The sequence below is a fragment of the Drosophila takahashii genome, chromosome 3L, assembly GCF_030179915.1.
Source record: "Drosophila takahashii strain IR98-3 E-12201 chromosome 3L, DtakHiC1v2, whole genome shotgun sequence".
In the NCBI taxonomy this organism is placed as follows: Eukaryota; Metazoa; Arthropoda; class Insecta; order Diptera; family Drosophilidae; genus Drosophila; species Drosophila takahashii.
The window spans coordinates 5,245,254-5,270,614 of NC_091680.1; the positions used below are offsets into that span (position 1 = coordinate 5,245,254).

General features: G+C 36.1%; 1 protein-coding gene across 6 annotated transcripts in view; it reads right to left on the reverse strand.

Annotated features, from left to right (window-relative positions):
* The window catches only part of Eip63F-1 (Ecdysone-induced protein 63F 1), a 30,945-nt gene extending 6,006 nt beyond the window's left edge, over positions 1 to 24,939 (reverse strand). Inside the window, exons 1-4 of one of the 6 annotated variants that reach the window (XM_044394389.2) lie at positions 24,769 to 24,939; positions 19,924 to 19,962; positions 19,777 to 19,816; positions 5,770 to 5,913 (exon numbers count right to left, since the gene is read on the reverse strand). In XM_044394389.2, coding sequence (XP_044250324.1) covers positions 5,770 to 5,913; positions 19,777 to 19,816; positions 19,924 to 19,962 — 223 coding nt within the window. In that variant the 5' untranslated portion in view covers positions 24,769 to 24,939. Of the gene's footprint in view, positions 1 to 5,769; positions 5,914 to 10,671; positions 10,951 to 12,011; positions 12,068 to 17,257; positions 17,504 to 19,776; positions 19,817 to 19,923; positions 19,963 to 22,387; positions 22,790 to 24,768 lie in introns of those variants that run through there. The other 5 variants (XM_044394388.2, XM_044394390.2, XM_070214726.1 and 2 more) reach the window with 5 other exon arrangements.
* Positions 24,940 to 25,361: the final 422 nt, after the last annotated feature.

The window sequence follows — 25,361 nt, forward strand, 5'->3', positions numbered from 1 at the left end:
CCAAATTAAAAGATAACGATTTCTACTCAAATGTGAAGAAAAAGGATTCTTGGTAATTACGAAAAGAGCTGCGGACACTTTGTCCCCGAGTAACATTTTGTTCTTCAGTCATTTGGTGGCATCAAAAATGCATTAAGGGTCAAACAACCGATTCAGAATCCGAATCCGCATCAATTAGACAATTGCACCCAAGGAGTTCCTTGGCCCGGGGCCAGCTAACAAAACAAAGTTGCACACTCAACTCGATGGCTAAAATACAAATATTGCTCCATCGTCAACATATCAACATATCACCATGATTGCTTTGGGTATTTGCTCAAATGCTGCCACCCAACATGGTCATACATTACCCATTATTGTCATCCTCAACCTCCACGACCCCAAAACCATCTTCCTCTATTTGCCATTTTCCTGCCGCAGTTTTTCCAGCTTTTCTTGTCGCTCTGACATCTGTGTGACATTTGTGTGTCGGCGCTGCTTGGAAAATATTTTCATTTGCGCTTAGCGGCATTCATCCTACTTGAAGATCCCTTTCCCTTAAATAGGAGTAGGCTACTATGGTATTCTGAAGTAATGATTCCATTTAAATAATACAAGATTTTAAATAGGATTTTAAAAAAATTGTTAATAAATCGAAGAAAGCTTTAAATAGGCTTGGAAAACTATCGATGTTTTTAAGGGAAAATAAAAATAAAAAACGAGAAATACAAAAACTGTCGATATTTTTTCAAAGTTTTGTTTCCAATCACCTTGGTTTTAAAATCACACATAAAGGTGTCTAAAAGTATGCAGTAGAAATTAAAAACCGAGTATTAGAACGAATCTAGCTAACTTTGTTACGTACTTTTGAGCAGTTTAATAACTTATTTCTAAGGAACTCTAATATATTTTTTTACCCTCAAAAATAGGGTATCTCGTGATCAAGGATATTTCTTTCCGATTTAAGGACTGCAGGTTCTGTTAGTTTTCTTGCCTATCTCAAGGGCCAAGCCCCCATTCTTGAGAGGCCTTCCTTTCAGCTGCCTTCCTCTTAAGTTCCTCTTATTTTTTTTAATGCGAAAACCAAATGCACATTATCTCTATCTTTGCCTCTATCTGCGCCAATGTCTGTGTCAGCCTGCGAAAAGGACAAGTCCAAGGATAATGAAAATGGCTTGGTTATATGTATGTTGATGTTGACGTTGCCGCCATTGTCGTCGTTTGTCGTCCTTTTTTTCCCTTTTTTGAGCCATAAGGACGAAGGCGAGGGCGCTTCTGGCTGCGACTGTTTGTCGCACATTTCGGTAATGTCCTGCATACAACGTGTCCTGTGGAGGAGCTCCTGCCACATACATATGTCTTCTGTGCTCACTTGCCTCGTTAAGCAGAGCAACGAATTTTCAAGCTTGACCTGCAGTTGGGAGCATTTCTTGTTTCTTGGCATTGATCGATGGCTCGAAAGAAGGGCGAAAGTTTGCCAATGCAACTGCTTAAGTTTTTACATGCAGTTGAAATTATAACCCCTCATGTTCAACAATCAACAAGCTAAATACTTTAGGGAATTGAGAGTAAACAAGTCAACTTAACTAGGATTTAATTAATTATATTAAATTGAAATACAGTTTTTCTTTTTATAAAAAAAAAAAAACGGTGGAAGGAATCTAATAATAAAAGCAATGGTTTTGGGTTGTTATTAGAATTTTTGTTAGTTAAATGGGAAACAATTAAACAACAAATTTAAAAATTAATATTACTTAAAAAGGTGGCTAAAAGTATGCAACAATTTATTTTTAATTTGAAATATCTGTCATCGAAAGATGCAGCATACTTTTTAACACATTTATAAGCATTTTTAGAAAAATCCTATAGGTTTTACTTTTCCTAGACCCATTTTTTTTTTATTTCTCTGTGAATTTTAAATATTTCTCCTTCTCAGCTGAACCTGTCACCTTTTGGGATGGCTCTATTTCAATCACAGATCCCTTACGGTTCATAGGCTGCCCTCGATGAGAGACACCCACTGACAACCGGCATAACAAATGGGCACTGCGGTCTGCCAGTGCAGTTGCTTTCGGGATCCGCCCAGAGAATCGTTGATGTGTGTGTGGCAACAACTTCATGCCAAAGTGTAATCAATTATTGGCAAATGTAGCTGCTGCTGGTTGTTGGTAGTACATACTATATAGTAGGTGACCTCATGCCACAACAGCAAACGGAAACGGAAGTTCGCCCGGGGGTTTTGCACTGTGTATTTGTGGGGGAGTTGCCAGCACTCTGGCTTGATTGTTGCTCTGCAGTCCACACATTTGGTCTTGTAAAACAGGCAATAAATGCTGACTAATACTCAGGCGAACGACTACTGCCTTTGATGGCCAATAAATTACCTTGCAGTTTGGCCATTAATTAAATTCCGACAAAAAGTCAACGCTGCGTATGTGCAATGTCTGCTGGTAATGGGCAAATTCCTTTTGCTTATATTTTTCGGCCAAGGAATGCAGCGATTTCAGGGGCTTTAACTTGAACTTTGAACTTAGTCTGGCCCATTTTGGGGGAATATTTTTGGTTTCGTTGCCAGCCATTTTCATTCCACTTGGTCTGCAATTTTCAAGGAATTTCCCGCTGCTGCTGGCATTTTAAGCAGTATTTAATTTTGGCTCCAGGCTTCCTTTAGCCCTTCGGTTATGTAAATTTCGACCAGGTTTCGCTGCTCTTCACTGAAATTCGATTTGGGGCGAATGCACCAAGGTTACTTTGGTTTTAGAGGGGTGGGTGAATTTCTGATGGTTGTGCAATTGCCACGACAGTTGTTGCTAATGTGAAGCCCAGCGGTTGTGGCTTTGGTCACGGCAAACTAATTTAACCTGGCAAAGATAGAGAGATTCCCTGTGGGCCTGGCTTTGACACTTAACAACTTGCCTAATAGGAAATTTAATGGCCTACAGCTGCCGTTTATGTGGATTTGGCGCCTAAAAGCAGGCAACACAACCTGCACCACCCACAAAATCAATTAATTTCGGCGGCTAAAAGCAGGCAACAATTATTTTTAAATGCCGCTTAGCGCTGCTCACAGAAGGAATAAATTTTTAAATGGCAATTGACCCCAGAAAATAGGTAGTAAAAATAGGAAAGTAGCAAAAAAAAAACTGTTGCTTTCGTGATCCATTCAACGCATAAATAAGGCCAAGAAAAAACTCGGCCAGGTGGTCACTTAGCTGTGTCAGAATGTCTAAATCAGCGTCTTGCCATCCCACGCTCTCCCACTTTTTTTGTGGCCCTCTTTCTCCGGGGAGAAAGTGTCATTGAATCCCCTGGAATGTTAATGAAGCCATAAAGTGCACGCTTTAAGCCAAATTCAACTGCCTGGCCGGCCCTTAATCGAAATGCTGGCCAAGTGAGTATCAAAACCAAAAAAAAACTCAAGAGGCAAGTGAGTCTTTGTCTCTGTCCTTTTGTGGCCATTTGTGGGGCAAAGTTGCTGCCGTTTTTATGTTGATTTGGTTGCCTTTGATGGGGTGCAAAGACCTTCCAAATATGCATTTTAAATCAGAAAAAGTTGTTCATTTGACAAGTGGTTATTGAAGATTATTTAGGGCTTTCAATTTTAAACTATGAAAACAAAGAACTCAAAAAGTTCATGAAACTGTACTGAAAAAATCCAAAAACCTAAAAAAATATGATTAAAATGAAAACTATTTTTTATTTAGTTGTACTGTTAGTGAAGGAAAATGAAAAACTTAAGCCTGCAGTTTTGAAAACTTAAATAAATGTGTCTAAAAGTATGCAACAAAATATTTTTTTTTCAATATTTTAGTATTTTATATTTTTTCACTGCATACCTTGTGATTTTATGATCCTTGTGATTTTTGTTTCACCCGAAATAAAAACATTTGAGATTTGGTTTGAAAATCCCTCAATTTTCTATCGGATTTGGCTATAATTTCCATTGAATTTTGCCAGCACCCCACAGCCTTTTATTTTGTTTGTCTGGCACATGTCGCTGCCTGTGTTCCGAGTATTGTTCGCTGTCAACTTACAGGTCTCCCAGAGGCCAAAACACATGTGGCAAGTGGGAAAGTGGGTAAGTGGCAGCGGGGAGTGTGTAACATTCGCCTGCTGGTGGCAGGCATCAAAACATGTCCCCCTTTTTACCTCCTAGGATCCTCCCTTGCTGTCCTGTCTACTGAGCTGTCAGCAACAGTTGCCTGCTTTTATATGATAAATGTCACTTGCCCGCAAACCAATTCCTATGAAATCCCCCAGCCATTTCGCCCGAACCTGAACGTGACCGAGTTTAAATTTACAGCATAACCAGTGCAAACTGCAGACCATCGATAAGAGCTCCTAATGCAATGGACAAATATTTAAATTACCTGTGAAGCGATTAACCGAAACTCAATTAACAGTGTCGAGCAAACAAAAGTGACACAAATGGGCTTCTGGCCACACACACTATCTTTAATTTATGCAAACACTTGGAAAATTACCACAGAAATAGCTGAGTTTTGAAAAACACTTTTAAATGTAAAAATAGGTCTCGAAAAGTATTCAGTGAATAAAGGATAGTAGTCTTCCGGTATAAATAATATCACTTTTGGGCTAAAAATATATTGTTGCATACTTTTAGACACCTAAACCCAGCTAGTTTAGTGGCACCCATCATATAAAATATTTCAGTTATTTTTGAGTGATGATAAAATATTTAATTTAAACTTAGTGTCCTCACTGCACATTGTTTCGATCAGTGCACGTTCATAAGAATTATAATAATGTCTGTTTAAGGATAAGACCATTATTATTATTGACGTGACCACGACAACAATTGCATTTTAATGTAGCAAATTCAATTTTCTGCCAGGATGACCTAATTTAATTTTAATATGCGCAACTGGGCAAAGTGATGAATGAAATAAAATAACATAAATTTTCTGCATCGCAAGAATACTCTGTCCACCCTTCGTTTAAGTTCTTCGTATATATACATCCTTATCAGGGGGAAGGAAGTGCTTTTACAGCTCTCCGTCTTGGCAGGGGAATTTATATAATAAAAAATTGCATTTCCTAACGAGTAAATTAAATGAGAAAAACTTCTGCCGCCTAGAGGCAACAGCAAAAGTAGGAAACTGGCTTAAAGCGGATTTCTTAGCTGCCATAATACTTGACTTAAATTACATTCCCTTGCAAATAAATTGTGATGCTGCAGCGTTAGAGAATGAATATTTAACAAAAAAGGTAGGCCCATAATTTAAATGTTTCATAAAGTAAAATACCAATGACTATTTCTTGTATTAAGATTAAATTCCACGGAAAATAATTGTGATTTATAAATTTAATTTAATTTATTTTTTATAATATCTAAAAAAAATATTTAAATTTAAAAGAGTAGCTTGCTTAGTTGGTCAGCGTTTCTTTAAAGCCCAGACTTCTTTAGTCTTTAATTCAAACACAAAAAAACTTATTTGTGACATTTTGTTTACCTTTGGGAAATTAAAATAAAAAACCCACTTTTTTAACCCGTGTATTTGTGTCCAGGTCTCTCGACCAGGTCTAAACTTGATTAAATGCCGTTAGAACCAATCGACATGCCTCGGTGGGTTTAATTAACGTTTCCCGGCGGTCTTTCAAATGCCACCGAGCGTCGTGAATTATTAAAGGGCAGACAAACAAACACTTTCACGGGGACAAACTGTTGCACTTTGTATTCGTTCGTCCACAGGTTGTTGGCTAGGTGGAAATGGAAGGTGAAAAGGGGAAGGACCTGGCCCATGAAGTGGTCCTCTAAGTGGCACTTACCCGAGTGGCTCGCCTCACGTATGAGATCGTGTATGAGTTCGTCACTAACATTTATGCCCAGGTTCTTTAGCATAAACTGCAGCTCGTTGGCGGTGACGCGACCGTCGCGATTTCTGTCTAGTAGATCGAATGCTGTGCGTAAATCTGGAATGATGTAGAAAAAATATTCTAATTAGTGAGGGCTTTAGAGAAAATATTATAGGAAAATATTACAAACAATTAATCGACCACAGAAGAGATTAATTAATTAATTGCAATACCAAAACCCTTAAAAATATTTTTAAAAATTAATCAAAATTCGAATGTTTATAGTTTAAAGTATATTCAAGCTCTTAACGATCAAATTAAACAGCTGGGTTTTTGAAATTGCTTTTAAATCTTAAAATAATTGTCTAAAAGTATGCTACAATACATTTTTAATCCAAAAATTAAATGAATTCATACAGGATGACGACTAGTCTTTATTCACTGCATACTTTTAGACACATATTTAATCTTATACCTTTCGGTTTTACATTTTAGAAGATAACTTTTAATCAGCTTAAAAAAATCTGAAGCTTACATAAATTTTAAGTCACTGAATTTCAACAGAAGTCAGGCCAAGTTTCTCTATAAGCTTCCACTTTACATAACCTCTTCTTAGAAAAAACATTTATTTAATCTGCCATTTAGGGCTTTTCCCAGCCCAAACCACTTTCGTTTTGTGGTTTTGCCCAGAAGGAAATTACGTATGCGCCGTGTTAGCCACAACAGCCTACTCAGGCCACATAAGTATTTACATATCAGCTGGAATGAAATGGCGTCTTAAGTTCTCACAAACCTAAAACGCAAATTTCCCAAAAAAAATTTTTAGGGGGTGAAAATGTAGGGCAAACCAAACAAACAAAAAAAAGAGTCGTAAAATGAAAGAGCAATTCTGTGAAAATGCGTGATTTCTTTTTCATGTGGGGGGAAAACTCGCGTGCTTGTTGTTGTTTGTTACTGAATTTGTAGAAATTATGGAAAGCGCGAAAAAAAAACGAGCATTGAAAAATGTTTTATCGTCTGGGGGAATTTTCTTGTTTTCCCGCTGAACAAACAAAAAATAATCGTTGCATGCTTCCAGGCTAAGACGGAAATTACTGGGTCTTAAAGGCTCATTCGGGATTTGTGGGGGTGGTGGAGTATTGGTAAATAAGTTTGGGGGTGTTTGAGCGGGGTCCTTGCACAATAATTAAGGCCTTGCGATGGCCTTCTCTGCGGCACGCCAAGAACCAAGAACCGAGACCTCAGTCAATGCCTTGTGGCCATAAAATCCAGCAAAATGTCTGGGCGGGAAATCAACGGAGCCCCAATGCCAAATCGATCAAACTTGCAGTTGGCCTGCCAAAAGGCGGCCATAAATATTGCCGTTTAGCCAAAACTTATAATTTTTCCAATCGCGCATAACTTTGCGTGCAATTTGCTATGCAACTAAGTTGGATAAAGTGAGTAATGGAGGAAGTAGGAAAATTAGACCCCTTTTAGGAATACATAGATGATAGTTACGGCCTTTATTGATATTATTATTTTTTATTTAATTTATATATTTGTAGTAAAGTAAAGGATTTAGGATCACTCTAGCAGCTGTAAAGATATTTTTCTCTACGTATAAAGTAATGTCTATCTATAAGAAAAAATTCTGAAAAAATACTTTTTTTCATGTAATAAAAAGAGCAAAAAGCAATATTATCCTTTAAAGGCAGCCGCTGGCAGGATTCCGATGCAAAGGAAAAAATGGAATAGGGAAAGAAGATATGCGAAAATTGCATGTAAATTGCTTTGGGGCAAAAGCCGCTTTTCCACCAGACCACGCCCCCGTTTTTTCCTTTTCCTCCACCCCCTTTTTCCCTCTTTCCCTTTTTCCCCTTTTTCCGGCGCTTGTATGTAGAGCACTTCCGTTGCCGTAGCTTTTGTTAATACGACCACACACACTTGAGCTGCCGTACTTGTATAGTTTGTAATTGCACACGTGTTTATACTTCAAATATTGACACATTGACACCAATATTTCACAGTGCACTGTCTGCAGCTCTAAATGGAGGAATGGAGGGAATGACAGGTGTCGGGACACTGGGACATATTGAGGTTAACCCATGGATCGGCGCATTTGATTGGCATCTAGTTAAGTTGATGTCGTCGCCTTCACATCAGACAATCCATATACCATAGACCATATACCATGTATATTTTGACGCTCAAAGCGAAATCAAATTGGTCTGTTGCTCATTTCGAAGTTTATGGCATTGACAGCGGATTGATGGCTGCGGAGGTTTAAATTCAAATTTGGGAAAAATGTATTATGGTAATTTACACCATTTCCATGAAAAAAGATTAAAGATTCAAATAAATTTTGGAGAAAGGTAAATACCATTTAATTAAAAAATTCGAGTGAACCATAATTTTAATATCATTATTCCAAAAGTATGCAATAAATTAGTTAATTAAGTAAGTAAGCATTTTTAAGTGATTTGAAAATTGTTTTTGAACCTTTGAAAATTTTATGTTAAGACATTTGACAAAAAGACAAATAATAATAATAAAATAATTATAAGTATTATTTTTTAAATGTTATTTTACTTTTGTTTTTAATAATTCTCTGTTAATAACCCATTATCCTGTTTACTTGTTAATGAATTTCCTTGGAAATTCTTTTTGACCTTCAACTAAATTGCAAACTAAGCTGGACACAGACGGTGGATGCGCGAGTGTTGGCACTAGCAATTAGCGAAAGTTTTATAATTGCCTTATTAAATCGGGACAAAGACAAACTTCGAAAGGAACCTTCAGTTTGGACCGAACCGACTCGACATTTCCATGACAAAGTCAAAGTGCGATGTGGCAGAAAGTTGGCCATCTGTAAGTGTCGCTGTAACTAATTGAGGCGACAGCTCGGGGCATTCTATTCTTTATAAGTATTCCTGGGGGCTACGAAAAGTGAAATAGGGGAATTCCCCTCACCCTACTTTTCACTGCACTTGAGCAATAAAACTTTTGTTTTTTAGGGAAGGGGTGAAAAACATTTGTTGTTTGCCCTTGTCTGTTTTGGTTTGTCGCTTATTCTTGCGTTGTCAATGAACTTGATAATTGCATTGCATCGCTCGACAGACCCTTTGGGTTCGTCCCCGGAGCCTCGTTTTCTGGGGACCCGTGTAATTGAGTTGCCAACAAAACTTGCAAAACACTTTTGTGAGGCGCACAGAGGAACCCCAATAAATTGCACTTGCACACTGTGTGAATGCCGTCGTAAATAACGCTTAAAAGTGACAAGTTTTTTAGCTCCGAAAAACTTTTGCCATCCCACACACACACACAGATATTGACGAAGGATTTGCCAGGCGAAATAAAATGCTGGGGAGGTAATTGCTCTATGCATAAACCACAGCGACCATGAAATGTGACTTAAAAGAGAGGAAGTGCCAAAGAGTTGGCCATTTCATTTTATTTCGGCCTCTGAGGTTTTCAACAGGGTCACGAAGTTCTGGGGTTATTGATATTATTCTTACTTTATACTGTAATTTTTTTATAAACACTTTTTTGAGTAAGATAACGTTAAATATCTAAAATATATCATTTTGATTAAAAGTGAAACATGGAAATTAAATCATCAATCATCAAAGTTTACTTATTTAATAAAACTTTTTTTTCTGTTAATTTTTAGTCCCATTTGGCAGCTTTTAAATAAATCCCAAATGTTTTTAAATGGCAAACCCAGATTTGTCCCTTTTATTTAGAATTTCCATGGCTATTAATAGCCTGGCAATAAGCAATATTAATCCCCTTTCATGTTCGCACTGAAATCAAATTATCCTGCACAAAGGACGCGGCTTGAACATTTTACGCGGGCTTTTCAACACTTCAAACGTGTCAAATTGAAGTGGGCGTGGGTGTACGTTCAAGAGCCTCTATTTGTCACCTACATACATATATGGGGAACTGTGTGGGAGTCGCCAGAGTACAGAATATAAAGTTGGTGAAAGACAAAACCAAAAAGTCATAACTATTCTGTGGAAAATTGGAAAGAGGAAAAGCCAAAGTGGGAGTCATGAAATTGACTTAGGGTGGGTTGAATCACAACTCAATCTGCTCCTGTTTTTGATTTACTTTGTGACGATACACTACTGTTCATGAATAGGACATAGAAAAATACAATACAATAGAATAAGTTTATATTTAAAGGAAATCTGCAAGGCTCATGGTCACACAATTAATTAAGATGATTTTTTATGAGCATGGTCACACAATATCTTTTATTTAAAGCAAAAATGACATAAAAATTATACAGAAAATCAAAATTTAATCCAAGTCATTCACTTATAACAAGGAACTGAAGTAGAGTCCCCATAGTAATAATGAGAATGTTAAATAATAATGGACTTTGTTGTCGGATGTCAAAGATAAGATACCAAGTTGTATGTTAATTCAAAGCAAATGAGCAAAAAAAGAACACAAAACAACACAACAGAAAGTTATCGTGTTGATTAGATTGGAAATTCCGTTGATTGTGTTTGATTGTGGTTCACACTTTTGTTTGTATTTCCTCGGCGAGTGGGTGGATGTACGATTTGGCATGACACACGACTCTGTTTTGTTAAATTCCCCCTGCTCTAATTTCTTTTTTAAATATTGTACACATGCATATTGGTTTTCTGTGATAATTGGCCATATCAACATCATGTGCTCGCTTAGCACTATCATGGAAATGTGTGACTGAGATAATTACAGTGGCAAAACAAAGTAGTTAATATAATAATAATAATATAATGATATGTATTTGCCCCTCTGTGTGTATTATCTTAGACATTGGATTATCTTAACTTGTGGGTATCATAAAAATAGCAAAACTTAGTGTGCGAAATAAGAGAAGAAATTATTTTTCCATACTTAGCTCACCTCGCACTTGACTTGCGATTTCTTTGTGATCCATTTCTGATGTCTTGTTTTTTCTGTTTCTCTATATCTATATAGTATTTATAGATTTAGTGTTTTGTGTTTTATTTTCGACGCTCGCTTATTTGTTATTAGCTCAATGTTTCTTTTTTCTCTCCGGCAATTATGATTTTTTGGTTTTTTTTTTGTTTTTTGCGGATGTGTGTACTTATTTGTGTCTCTGTTAACGCGGCGTATGAGTAACGCCGTGTGATTTGTTTAGTTTTCGCACTACTTAAACAATGAAAAAGGGAAATCATTACGGGATTATTGTTGATCTTGGCCGCTAGCAGCGAACAATTATAATCAGCCCGATTGGTTTGGCCTGGCGTTTTAATTGCAATTAATTACTGAAATCACAACCGAACGAGGTCAACATGTCGATGTGTTCAGGGTCGGGGTCTATTGTTTTCCCTTTTTGCTCCTGTTTTTTGTGCTTCTTTTTTTTTTGTTTTTCCCCCACATCACGCCGACACTTGTCGGCTTTCCTCAATTTATCGCCCGTCACTCGCTGAGTTTTCCCAGACTTGATATTTCAATAATTATGCAGCCTGACAGCCATTTCTCTTAAGGCCAATAAATATACGTCTGGGGTGATGCAAATTGAAAGTTTTATGGCATGAACAAGAGAAATATGATGGCAAATTAAGCTGACTTAACTTTGTTGGGGTTTCTAGGAGGACGTTTGCGGAAAATGGAACAATTCTGGGGTTTGACCACGGTAGAAAAGGAATAGATCATCTAATTGAAATTACAAATCTGAATTATTTATTGCATTTTCCCTGTAAACATATTTTGTCCTAACCAACTTCGAGCAATTATTAATGGCCATTAAGCAATTGTAATTTCTGACATCATTCCTCTCATGTGAAAACTAGCTTTCCCTATCAAATTTCCATACATTCATTACTCATAATTTGTCATAGAAATTCTAAGAAATAATTCTAAATAAAATAATGCAACGAAGTGCATAAGAACATAAGTGACATAACAACTCCTCCCAGGACTCTTGGTGTCCTGTTTTCAGTTCTTTGGCTTTTAACTTAGCGCGGACTTAAAGACTTATAGACGGACACTTCAAGGCCGCACGTTACGCTTCAATTACGCGCACTGAGTTCAAATTATTTGGCGGGGGAAGTGATGACCAACCATATCAGTGGGAAATTCCAAGCCAAAACAAAGGCAATAGCTGTTTATAATTGTTAACCTTTTTTTTTGAATAGGGAAATCAAGAAATTGGAAGAACCGATAGCGGTTTGGGTTAGTATTAGATTAAAGATAGTAAGATAGCGCACCGAAAGTACGGTTATTTATTGTTAGTTAATTTCAATCCGTCGCGACTTTCTGCTCGCGCCGACTTCAAAACTGAAACTGAGCGCCATAAAACGGAACCCCATGAATGGCAGCCCCATTGGCAGTAGGTTCGTATGCGAACCACCCACCGATTCCCGTTAGCCGACGATTCTTCGGGTCCCCGAGACTTCGGGATTCTCTGGCTTCGTCGAAATTTCATTCATCGCTGGGGCAACCAGCAAATTCTTCTCTGTTTTTGTTGCTGCCTCTGTTTTCATAACGTTCTTCGTCGCCGCGGCGGAGAAAGTGAGGAAGAGCACTCTCTTCTTCAAATTGGAATGTTTTTTAGTGTTTTCCCTTTCGTCTCGGCATTCACGTGACGGCGCTCGCTTTTCTTTTGAAGGACTTTTCGGGTTTTTGCTTGTGTTTTTCATATGAAATATGATAAGTTTGTTCACTCGTCCGCTAGTTAAGCATCTCATTATTATCTAATATTCATTGGGGTTTCATTTTTGGTGCTTAAGAAGTTTTTAATTGGTGGCCACAAAAGTTTCTTGGAGCTTTGAACTTTTTAACAACTTAAGAAATATAATCAATTTTAAAATAAATTTAATGTCACAAAATGGAGTACAAAACACATAATATAAATTAAGTGAAACCTTTTTCTTCTTAAATATAATTTTATATTCAAATTAAATAAATAAAAATTAAGCTTTACAAGATTTAAAAATTCCTAATTGAAATTAAGATCGCCCAATTCAAATTGCCAAAATATTACGCATACGCCCTGTATTCGGGAAAACCCCTTCGAAATGGAATCTTATAAGAATGCTTCCAGTAACCTTGCTCCAACGACAACAGCAACAAGAAAAAATATAATTAGAGAAACAACAACAAAACGCATTCTGTGCAATTGGAGAGGCAACGACAAAACAAATGCAAATGCATTGGTGTTCTTGGAGGGGCAATTCACGAAGCGCTCTCTTTCTCTTCCTCCCTCTCCCTCTTACACTTCCACTGGAATCGTGGGAAAGCCGACTGAGTCTCTCTTTGGCATGCCATCTCCCTCACACTCACACCAACGAAGCCCGTTTGTTTGGCTCAGCGAATGTCGGGAACAAAACAAAATGATGGAAAACGGATTTGTTGTTGTTATCGCAGGCAACGGCATTTGTGTGAATCTGCCAATGAGTGGAAGGGAGACAGGTAGAGACAGAAAGAGATAGCGAGAGCGAGGGGCTACCGTTATACGTAAGGCTTTATGCAACGGTATCGCTGCATTTTTATGTAATTCTCAATTAAATCGCATTGTCATCTTACGTGTCGTATAAGCCTTAAAACTGCGATTTATAACGATTTGTGGGATAAAAATGTTTCATTTAATTTTAGACCAGACCAAAAACTATTCAGCCTAAATTCAATTCAATTGAATTGATAAAACTTTTTAAAAATAATACAGGGTTATATAAATAAAAAAAAAGAAAGAGGAAATTGGCTATATAAATATAAAAAAGTTGCGAAATACGAATTATCGCCTACCTATAATCGCCAAATATTTAAAATCATTTATGAAAATGCTAAGAAGTATGCTAAGAAATATTTTAAACAAATGCTAAAAAATTAATTTTTATTTTTCACAGCATACTTTAAGGAAACTTTTTTTTTTCTTAAACGAAAAGTGTAAGTTAAAGAAAAGCTCTTCAGAAAAATCCTTTAATTAAAAAACATCTTTTGGGTAAGCATCGGAGTACCGAACTTTAACCCAAAGACATCTCTTCCTATTCAACAAAGACGAGTTGAAGGAACTTTAAAACAAATTTGGGCTTCGGTTTTCCCTTCCGACAAATGAGCTGCAATCCTTTAACAAAGTCCTGTCCACTTTCCTCGATTCCCTTCCCCCACCAGTTCGTTCAACTCTCGGCAATGCAAACAACTTTTTAATGAAAATTAATTGGGAAAACTTTGGGCAGCCAACAGAGTGAAATGCAAGCTAGGAGCAACACCAATCAGTTAAGTCTGGGACAGATGGATGGATCGAGTTCACAATATGTGCAGCTTTATTAAAGGACGATGGCCTCTTTATTGCAGGCCGATTCAATATATGTTGGTATAAAAAAAAAGATACTGCGTCGCAAAAAGAAACTTTTCCAGAAGGCGTAAATTGTATTAGGCGTCGAGTAACAACTAACTAGGCGGGTCCAAAAACATCACGAACGCCTAAGAAAAGCGTGGGAGGTACGCAAACGAAGTCACGTGCCAACGCCAGAGGGCGACACCCAATAACGGTGGGGTGAATTCGGCTAAGGACCTTGATTTAAATACCTAATTACATTCGGGAAAACATGGCAGATAATTCTATTGCACACCATAAGGCAATTTAAATGTATATTTCATTTTTCCAGTATAATCCAGTACATTTCAAACATCATAAACTGGTTTTATATATTTTTTTTCTGTTATTTTTATGAATTTCAATTTTTGCAGCTTAAGTGCGCGAAAATGCAACAAAAATGCGGCATTTTACGAGGCGATTGCCATTATAGATGCGTTGCCACTCAATGCTTTTTAAATTTGGCTTTTCTTTTTTATGGGCCGTCAAAATACCCAAGGCCAGTCATCTGTTCTATATGGAGTTTCCCATCCAACTGAAATCGAGTGCAGTTGGATTCCGATTCAATGTCCTGCATTAATATGCAAAAATCAATCCGAGGGCCGCTGGCATCGTCAAAATCTTTCATACGCAAAACGTGCCCCTAAAAGAGCTTCCAAGGGGGTGTTAAAAAAGGGGTTGAGAGGGGTGCAAAAAAAGAGGTGGTGGAGGGTCAAGGGCAGAGGCACAGGCACGCACAGAAGCAGACTACGAAAAACCATTTTTCATCTCGCTTTGTTATTGAATCCATTTACGTGACCGAATTAGCGCTTTGTATTCCTCTATTTCCATTTTTTTAAGCACTCATTTGAAATTTTACAGTACATGAATGTGAAAATTACTTGACAATGCACATTCGAGTGCTTTAAATCCCAAATGAATACATTTTATGGTTAAACACTTGTAAAATTTCTTAACAATTGCACTTATTTAAAAAGGCCACTTTTAAACAAATTTCCAAATAAATCACTTTTGAAGTAAAATTAAAATTTTGCAGTCAACAAACTCGCTCATTTTTCACTTCTTTGCCATTTTTCTTCGTTTTTGGCTAATTGTCTTGCTACTCATAACTCAAGTCGAGTAGCAAGCCGAGAATTCTGTGGACGAAGCCTAAAAAACTGCCAACGTTGCGTAACCATAAATCAAAGTGCAATCGTGTCCCAAAACAAAAAAGAACAAGAAAAAAAATACAAATAAATAAAAACTCGCAGAAAATATTACGCCTGCCTTTGACTGTCAGGTTTCATCAGCGGCAAAGTGGCAACAAATTAACTGCCAACCAACCGCCCACTTGCCAAATACACAAACACACAGTGAGATAATTTTTGCGAGCGATAACAGAGAGATATATAAAGGGACTGGGAGAGACACTTAGAGAAAAATATAACTAAATAGTCTAACACTGAGTCAAAATCTGCCAAGTGGGCCACCCCTGTTCCGAAGGTCCGATTTTCATCGATCTTTTTTACTTTTCCGGTTCACAACGAAAATATAAGAACTTCATTTGAACGGTTTTGCGAAATTTTGAGTTTTACCGGAGTTATAGGGGTCAAAACATGGCATTTTTGACACTTTTTCGAAAAAGTTGCACTCAGTCAAAAATTCATAACTTCGGAACGGTAAGAGATATCTTTATGATGTTTTCACTAATCGCTCAAGAATTATTATGGCTTTCCATAAAAAAATTTAAAAAAAAATTAAAAATTTTTTTTCTTAAAAATAAATCAACATTTTTTTTTAGTTTTTATTTTTTTCAGTGTTCTTCACCAGCTATAGAGTTTAAAACCATTTGAAAATGAAGTTTGATTCATTACGAAAAAGATAAAAAAAAAAAAAAGAGGGGCCCGGACAAAGGTTTTTCGCAATATCGATTTGAAGAAGGGCGCACAGCGGTTTTCCATACAAAAACGGCTTGCTCGTGAAAATTGGCTGGTCAACACATGCCGTTGCGCGCGTAGCGTCAGCCGACTGCAGCTGTCAATGAGGCACTTCTTGTCGTTTTGTATGGGAATCCGCTGTGCGCCCTTCTTCAAATCGATATTGCGAAAAACCTTTGTCCGGGCCCCTCTTTTTTTTTTTTTTATCTTTTTCGTAATGAATCAAACTTCATTTTCAAATGGTTTTAAACTCTATAGCTGGTGAAGAACACTGAAAAAAATAAAAACTAAAAAAAAATGTTGATTTATTTTTAAGAAAAAAAATTTTTAATTTTTTTTTAAATTTTTTTATGGAAAGCCATAATAATTCTTGAGCGATTAGTGAAAACATCATAAAGATATCTCTTACCGTTCCGAAGTTATGAATTTTTGACTGAGTGCAACTTTTTCGAAAAAGTGTCAAAAATGCCATGTTTTGACCCCTATAACTCCGGTAAAACTCAAAATTTCGCAAAACCGTTCAAATGAAGTTCTTATATTTTCGTTGTGAACCGGAAAAGTAAAAAAGATCGATGAAAATCGGACCTTCGGAACAGGGGTGGCCCACTTGGCAGATTTTGACTCACTGAAATAATACTATGGCTAGTTAATTGAAAATCAAAATAAAAATCCCAAGATCCACACAAAAAAAGTTTTCATTTTCTTTAAAAATTCATAATTTGTTTTTAAAATAATTAATTTTTTAATATATTTTGTTAGTGGTTAAGCATTTTCTTTTTTAAATTAATTTGTTAGTTCTGAAATATTTTTTTAAAGTATTATTTTTTTAAGCCATATTTTATATTTAAACTCTTATAAAAGATACCGTTTTTATAAACACTTTTTTTCTAATGAAGATTTTTGTTTTAAACATTTTACACTTTAATATGGACTTTAATCATTTACTCATTTTTAATTTGTTAATTTTATTTTTATCCTAATATATTTTTTTCTGTGCTTTAGGCCATACGTGGCTGCTGACAAACGTTTAATTAGTTTTACAAGTGTGGTGACAAATCGACAGTGCCGTGTGTCTCCGCAAGTTGATTGGTGTTTGCAAATTAGTAATATTCGACTAGCCGCGATTACTGGTACTCGTATTCGAACTCATACTCGTACTACCACCGATAACGATAGCAATTGGCTAAAGTTCGCTTTCGGCCAACCACTAACTTATACTCACACTTATCATCTTTGCTCATATTTTCGAAGCGAAAAGACGCTAATTTGCCAGGTGAAACTGGTTCGATTTTTTGACGAAGTCTGGAAGGCACAAACGCGGCACTATCAAGCGGGCAATCGATCAGTTAATCAGTGAATCAGTTAATCAATCAATCAATCATCAATCACGGCTGGGGAGAGACACTCGAATGGGGCACTTCCGACCGCTACATAAGCTGGCGATACTCTGCGAGGGCGCGAAAAATAATAATGCTGCAGGAATGCCAGCAGAATGTTACCGAGCGATTTATCTACGAAAACTCCCAAGATAATGGGAAACGAACTAACCAGAACTCAGCCGACTTTTGCCATACTATATTGTATTATATTTCATTTGGGGTGATAGCAACCGCCGCTCCCCGCAGATAACTAACTGACTTATCAGCCGGATGGCAGCGCCCGAATCTGTGGGTGGGTGCTATACTTTAACTGGGTTTATATAGTATATATATATCTGGGATGGGTTTGTCGTTGTCCGATTTCATTAAGTGCTAGTGTCTATATGTCGTAATGGTATTTACTCTCACTCGTATTCTTCTTCTCGTATTGGCCTTATCTTGATTTCAGTTGTCTGATTACCAAGAGTGAGGAGACAATCACAGAAACCCCGAGTGGGGCCTTAGCCCAAAAAGTACCTGTGAATGGGTCGTCTTGATTGTTGGCCGATATTGGGGTAATACTAGTAGTTCTATAACTTCAAATAGTGTCAATTCTAATGTTGTTTATTTTGAAATGGGAGTGCACTGAGGAAAATATTTACACATAAAAGTTAGATTATTATATTGAGAACTTTTTTTTAAGGCTTTTTAAAAAATTCATTTTAAATATTATTTTATAGAAATAAATAAAAATATGTTATGAGGATTTTTAAGAGATCCATTTCGAAAAATATTTTATAAATATAAATTGATATTTATTATCTATATAACTATTTTACTATTTATTTTTCATTTGTTATAAGTTTTCTAAAGAAAGTTTAAAGCATACTATTTCAAATAATATTCTTAAAGATTCTTCAAAGTGCAAAGTAATACATTTTAGAGGCCTATTTTTGAATACATTTTGATTTATCTAATAACTAATAGTTGTTAAAGGGGCGATAAATGACTATCCTAACCATTAATGGCTGCAAATTACCCGTAATTTGGCAACAATAAGACCCACCTTACTCATAAATGACTCATATGATATATGATATTATTTCCCGCTGCTTTTTCCACTTTAAGGCCAAATATTTGCTGGAGATCAACAGCTGAGGGCTGAATGTCAAATGAAAGTGCCTGGCGCCGATTTAAATATGTCTTGTTTGGCTTGTCAGCCGGTGAAATGTGTCACATGGGTTTCATGGAAAGTGTGGGATCAGCATCTCTTATCTGATTCGTCTTTCGATGGTAAACACTTCTGTGGTAAATCCCAGGGGCCAAGTTAAATTTCGAACAAAATCTTGTACAGCAGGTATTTTTTTGTTTTTGCTCCACTTTTATTTTTTCCTCTTTTTATTGAAGTCTTTATTTGCCCGTTAATTGGGCACGTGATGCGAGGGTGTCAGCTATCTGCTGCCCTCTATACCCCCTCTACATTTCGCTCCTACTTTTTTTACTCTATTATCGGGCGGAAAAAAAAGAAGGAGGCGCGTTAATTAAATTTCAACTCGATTATGGCTATCTTGATTAGATTAAAGCCGCAGTGCTGCTCGTACAAAATTTCAAGATATAAAAATAGCATTAAAATTGTGTGGAAGCACGGGGATCCATCCATCTTTTTAGGTACCAATGCACCTGTTCTGCGAAAGGCTAAAATTAGTGGGAGTGTTGCAAACATAAATTACCCGACATGCAAAAGGCGGTCAGTCATTTTGTCTGGCTAAATTTACATTCACAAAAATAGAAAACTAATTTCTAGTCTTGATTTAACATAGATCTGTAATTATAATTTCTTTATGGCTTACTATTTATATGCCCTTTAGGGCAATTATATGAAAATTCACAGAAAAAATCGTATTATGTAATGATTAAAAATGGATCTTTATTTATATCAATAGATTCCGTAAATTGTTTGCTTAAAAAACTTAGGACATTTTTCAAAACATTTTGAAATTAATTTTAAAATTTTTTAATTAAATAAAAATGTTTTCCAATTGAAATGAAATTAAATAAAAATGGGTTAATTTTAAATAACAAGAAACTTAATTATTTTTCTATGTGCACAACAAAAACTTTTTTACACTGTGATAGTGCTAAAAGAGATTGGGTATACGCAGTGTGGGCCTGGCCGAGAAATAACCTAGCTTGCTATTTATCTTTGCCCATAAATTTGCTTTAATTATGAATAATCAAATACTAGATAGCTCAACACCATCGCTTCGTATATTAACCCATATTTTTTGTGGATTTTTTCCCAGAAGAACAGAGGTCACTGTTCTCGTCTTGTTTGTAAATAAACAACTGGTCTGTTGATTTGCGGTTTGATTTGGTTACTTACCTTTGATTTCCACCTCAGTAAATGGTTTCTTTTTGACAGACTGTGAAATGAAAAGGCAAAAAAAAAACAAAACGAAAGTGAAAATCAAATAAATAAAGACCAGTCAAAATAAACAGATCGAAAGTCATCATTTTTTTTTGTGTTTACCTTGGTGGCTCGTTTGCCCAGCAAAGCTGTTCCCAGCATCTGTAAAAAACAATAAAACAAATAAAACATGAAGTATACTAAATAAAAGTCAAGGAGCCACGGAAAAATATATTAGTCAAAGTGGAAAAGAAACTGTAGCATACTCTTGAGCGGCGGGGGAAAATCAAAAAGGTATTTTTGGGGGTGGGTTAAACAGATATTTTTACATTTCGTCTGTTGGTCTTTTTATTTTTGACACTCTTGTTTATTACGTTGTTCTTTGGTTATTTTAGCAACCACTCGTATTTGTTGTTTTCCCCATCTATTTTCATTCGAGGAATTCCGAACATCTTGGCCGAGCCAAAAAAAAGAAGTGCAAATGCAATTAGTTGGCTCTTTAAGACCAATACGTAAAACATCAACCCCCCGATTAGGCCAAATATGAGAGAACTTGGCAGGGGGCTGGCCAAAATGTTCGTGCCTCCTATTTATTTATTTCCCAATTTATTTCTCAATTACGTACTGAATGGCAAGTATTTCAACTATTTTTGATTAATTGCGAAAATGAACCAACCGAAAATGGTGAAAGTGTTTATACTTATACATCTCAAACGATCGAATATTTCAATTTTCGCAAACAATTCTTTTAATTCAATAGGGAAAAACTTGATTAACTTTTTAATTAAATCTTGTGGTGCTTATTAACTGCGAGCGACCTTTTGGGTTTTAATTTGATTTTTATTCACTAAAGTAAGTTTATTATAAAATTAATTATATGCGCAAAATCATTAAATTAAAGCAATTGATGAAAGTTATAATAATTATTTAATTACATAAATAAATATCTGAAGGTTTATTTCTTTCTACGTCTTTATCGGTTTTGATTTTGTCTTGTAATCCTACTTAAAATTCAAAGTGCCACCTAATTGGTTATTATTATGCCTCCGATGTTCACATGGCCCGAACGGCAACTATGTAAAACCTTGTCCCAGGTTAGTTACCTTAGTCAACTTGTTTCTTTTATTGCCTTTAACAACGAAAATAAATGCAGATTATGGCATTGCTCACGTGCCAAGACGCATAAAATGTAAACAAATTAATAAATTTGTAGAGAACGGCGTTTAGATGCTCATTTAATGGCATTTTTCTTTGACACTTTTTCACGAATTCACCAAGAAAAAAATTTTTATGTGCCGCAAAGCCTTGCCAAAATCATAAATCTGCGGCTTGTTTGTATAAATCCAGACGAAATACTGTTGTGTCGTCAATTGGGAATGAACTGATAAACAAGTATCAAACTTTGGACCACAAATATAAAATTTGTATAGTGTGCTAGCATCATATTCAAAATATACACATCGAAAGAAAAGGTAGGGAAAAAGTTAATAATCGCCATTGTTTATATTGGCCAAGTATATATGCGTGTCTATGTCGATAAACAATCGACTTTTTAATGCCTAGGAAAGCACTGGAGCGCATTTTGTATGCCAAAAATCTTGGACGGGCACATTAGGAAACCATTATGATGCCCTCCCTCTAACAGCTAATTTCCAGAGGAACATGCACATGTCTATAATAATATCTATATGCCTTTTATGGATGCTCGTCTGTACTTTTTAATGATGTGTTTTGGCTACAAAGTTATGAGGCTGCGACAGCGACGCAGTTTATGACTTGAGAAAAACAGAATGCAATGTTGTGGAACAACTTTATGAGAGTCCCGCCGACACACGCCTTTCGACTTTATTTTGTCTACTTAGATCTGGATAAAATATAGCAGATGGTTTCACGCAATTCGTGCAAGTTTGTAGACAGTTAATGGTTTTTTTTGTAGAAAAATATAGCAGAAACCAGGAAGTTCAGTTTATGATTTAATTTTACCACAATTTTTTTATAATACAAAATTATATTTAATTATTCCAAGGAATTATGTTTGTACGGAGAAGAAATAAATTTGGCGTGACCTAATAAAAGGGTTAATGAAATCCAATAATCTCTTAAACAAGTAAATATCGTAATTTCATCTTATGTGTTGAACTTATCAGCTCTTTAACATTAAACGCAACTTTATTCCGAAAATAAACCGAGTTAAATATTTGCATTGAAGATGGTGTAACTTGGTTACCCTAAATATTTGACGAGACATGGTGAAATTAACAAATACGATCTGCTAATTTACATATTTCTTGGCGACCCCGACAAGCGAATTGTGCGGCAATATAGTACCAATATTGTTATTAAAATTATTTATAGCCGGCTCATGAGAGAGCGATTTAATATTTGCTCATCATAAAAGAAATAAAAACAAATTGTGTATACAACGGAGGCAGCTTTAGTGCCTTTCTGCCAGACGGCGAACGAAAGTTGTTGCCACCATTGAAAAGCGATTAGGTAAATATTTATGCAAATGCGAGCAGGTTTTGAGTTAGCAGACTCAAGATCGTCAGGGATTAGGGTTCTATAAGGCGCGAGGTACGGTACTCACCTTCAGCTGTTGACGCAGTCCACTCATGGGGCTCATTTAACTTAAAGAACTGATAACCGAGATGGGGGAATGAATGAGTGCCGGTGGCGTATGAGTAATATTTTGCTTTAAATGTTGGCCTAGTTTCAGCTTTATTTACTGGCACTTTCAGTGTGTGTATTAAATGTGTTGGCACTCTTGTCACTGTGCACAATATAATTAATCACCAATTAAATGTATTTACTTTGTATTTTATTCCTGTTTGTTCTGTGTATTTAAATCTTATTTTTTTTAAGGGGCATTATTAATGTTGTTTTTTTCTTTGCCTAATAATATATTTCTTTGTGATTTGCTTGAATTTATTTCAGCAGCCCGCGCGACTTTTTCGACGATCGTCTCGCCACGGAATCCCAAACAATATTGAGCATTTTACGGCGCTTCAACGCGCTCGAAAAGCTGCCAAAAAAAAATCGAAAGCCAAGTGAGAGAAGTGGAGAGCGGGTTTCTCTCTCTTGCCAGTTGTTTTTAAACCAAAATTTTCGAAATCTCGCCCCGTTCTGGGATTGCCATTTTGTTAATTTTTACTTTTTGATTTATTTTCATCGATTTCGCTGCTCGTTCGCTCTTTGTCAAAGACCAACAGCCGGCACAAAACTTAGATCTTGTGACGAGGCGGATTTTCGATGTCTGTATATGTTTTTCTAAAGAAAGAACTGTGCCATCAGAACCAAAGAAAAATATAAATAATAATAAAATAAAATAAAACACTTGGCCAAACACGTTTCCCCCTTATTTGTTTATCAATCTATTAATGTGCTAAGGTCTCAAAGTTTAAGAACCCTTTGTTTTAGCTTAAAGGGCATTATATAAAGTGCTGGGCAAATTGCAAGTGTTATATTTAGTCGCATGCTCAAATCTCGAGTCATTCAACCCGGTTGCACGCGAGATGACAGAAAGAAGTGCCTATGCAATTGCAATTGTGCGTTCGTGTGGCCACTCTGCATATGAGCTATTTATAATACCGATCGTCCATCCGCCCCGTTGGTCGCACTCAAAACTTTTTGGCAGACGCCGCTAGAAGCAGCGGAATCTTCGATAATTTTAATTAGGCAGCTGTCGTGGACCGTTCAGATTGTTCAGGTGAGGCGTCCAAAAATGACACATTGCTCATACGCCCTGGGGTCATAAAAATTTCAGGGGAGTTGAGACAACAAGCAACTTGGAAGCTCACTTTTTGCTCAGCTGCTCAAACATACAATAATCATAAAGTTTAATTACAGTCGAGCTTCCATTATTTCAATAAAAAGTGTGTGATTATAACGCATTTTAATGAGTCTTTTTTAAATATGTTATATTTAATAGAATTTTAAACAAATCTTAATATATATTTACAAATACTTTTCAGAACTATTTTTATGTAAATTAATTATTTAAAATGTTGTAATTTCGTTTATGTGTTTAATTTATGTAACTCGGACTGTAGACTCCCATTTTGATCGTTTTTAATATTTTTAAAAATTGCACAACTGTTTGAGAGCTGTTACTGAACTCGTTATCGATCGTTGGCATTATCAGGGAATGACTCTATGTGAAGGAACTTGCTGTGCTGCAAGAGCATTCACAGATCGAGAGCCCCATTCCATCATCAAGATCGGTTCAGTTCGGATGGCTTCTAAGCAGCGGCAACCGGAATTGGACTGTTTACGAGCTCATTATCAGTTCATAAACATGAAAGCCGGCAGTCACAGATCTTTTATAAGATATTTCTTTTTTGAACATTATTATTGTTAATTTTTCTAAAATAAAACTTGAAAAAAAAGGTAATAAACCTTTTGACCAAAACTGTGCGAACAAACGAGCAAGAGAATTATGGGGAGAAATCAGCTTGTTGCTCTTTATAGATTTCCAATGTAAATATTTACAATGTTTATTTTTAAACCATATATAGGTACATATATAGATATAATATACATGTTTGTAGTACATTGTGTATGCATGTTATGATCGTGCCAGATAAATATTATGAAACTTGGCGGTTTGTGGCCCAGTACAACAGTGGCGAATCCCGTGATTTACGCTGGATTTTAACGGGGTGTTAATGACTCTGGGAACGGCGTTTAGCAACTTAGGAACCTAAGTTAGTTATCGGCGAAAGGCAAACAGAAATGTCGCACTTGGCCGGGGTCTTAATGACCCAGCCGTGATATCATCGATAGACAAATATACGGCTGGCTGCCAAACGAAGCGTGAAAAGTGCCCAAGGTCGAGGGGCAAACAAAAAAGCGGAACTCCAACTATGCAATTGGAAATTGTAAATTCTAAAAGCAAACCAAAAAAAAACTAAAGCCAATCGGTTAGCAAAATCTACAAAATCGAAGAATCTATAAATCCAGCGCACTTACGGCGAGCGGATTTTCACTGATATCCTCTTGGTCCGCAATCTTGGCCAATTCAGAAAAACACACACACACTCGATATGGATTTGAATCCCGAAAGATTTGGACACGCGACCTCTTGACTCTTTTTTTAGAATTTAATGCTGTGGCCGCCGCGCCGACACTTTTTGTACTGGGTTCTCTGCAGCGATCTGATCAGACATAAATATGTGTCCACTAACGAGACGCGACCAAGCCCAAAACGATCATCATTTGTGTACACAGGGAGAAATAAAGAGGACTTTATAAACCATATATCACAGAAAATATATAAGCCATTTCTAGCAACGATTTCCTCACCTAAAAATTATTTAAAGATCATATAACCAAAAAAAGCTTTTAGCTAACTAGTCCTTTTTCTAAGTACATTTATTTTAAAATGTTTTAATTAGTAAATATCAAATTATGGTATTCATTTCATATTTTGTCACATTGTTTGTTTCTAAATTATTATTTAATCAAAACGATATCGTAAGCTAGGAAATGTTAATGATGAAGGTTGTTTAAAATTAATAACAAAACAAATGTTCATAAATTTAACAAGCCAAAAACTCTCCCTT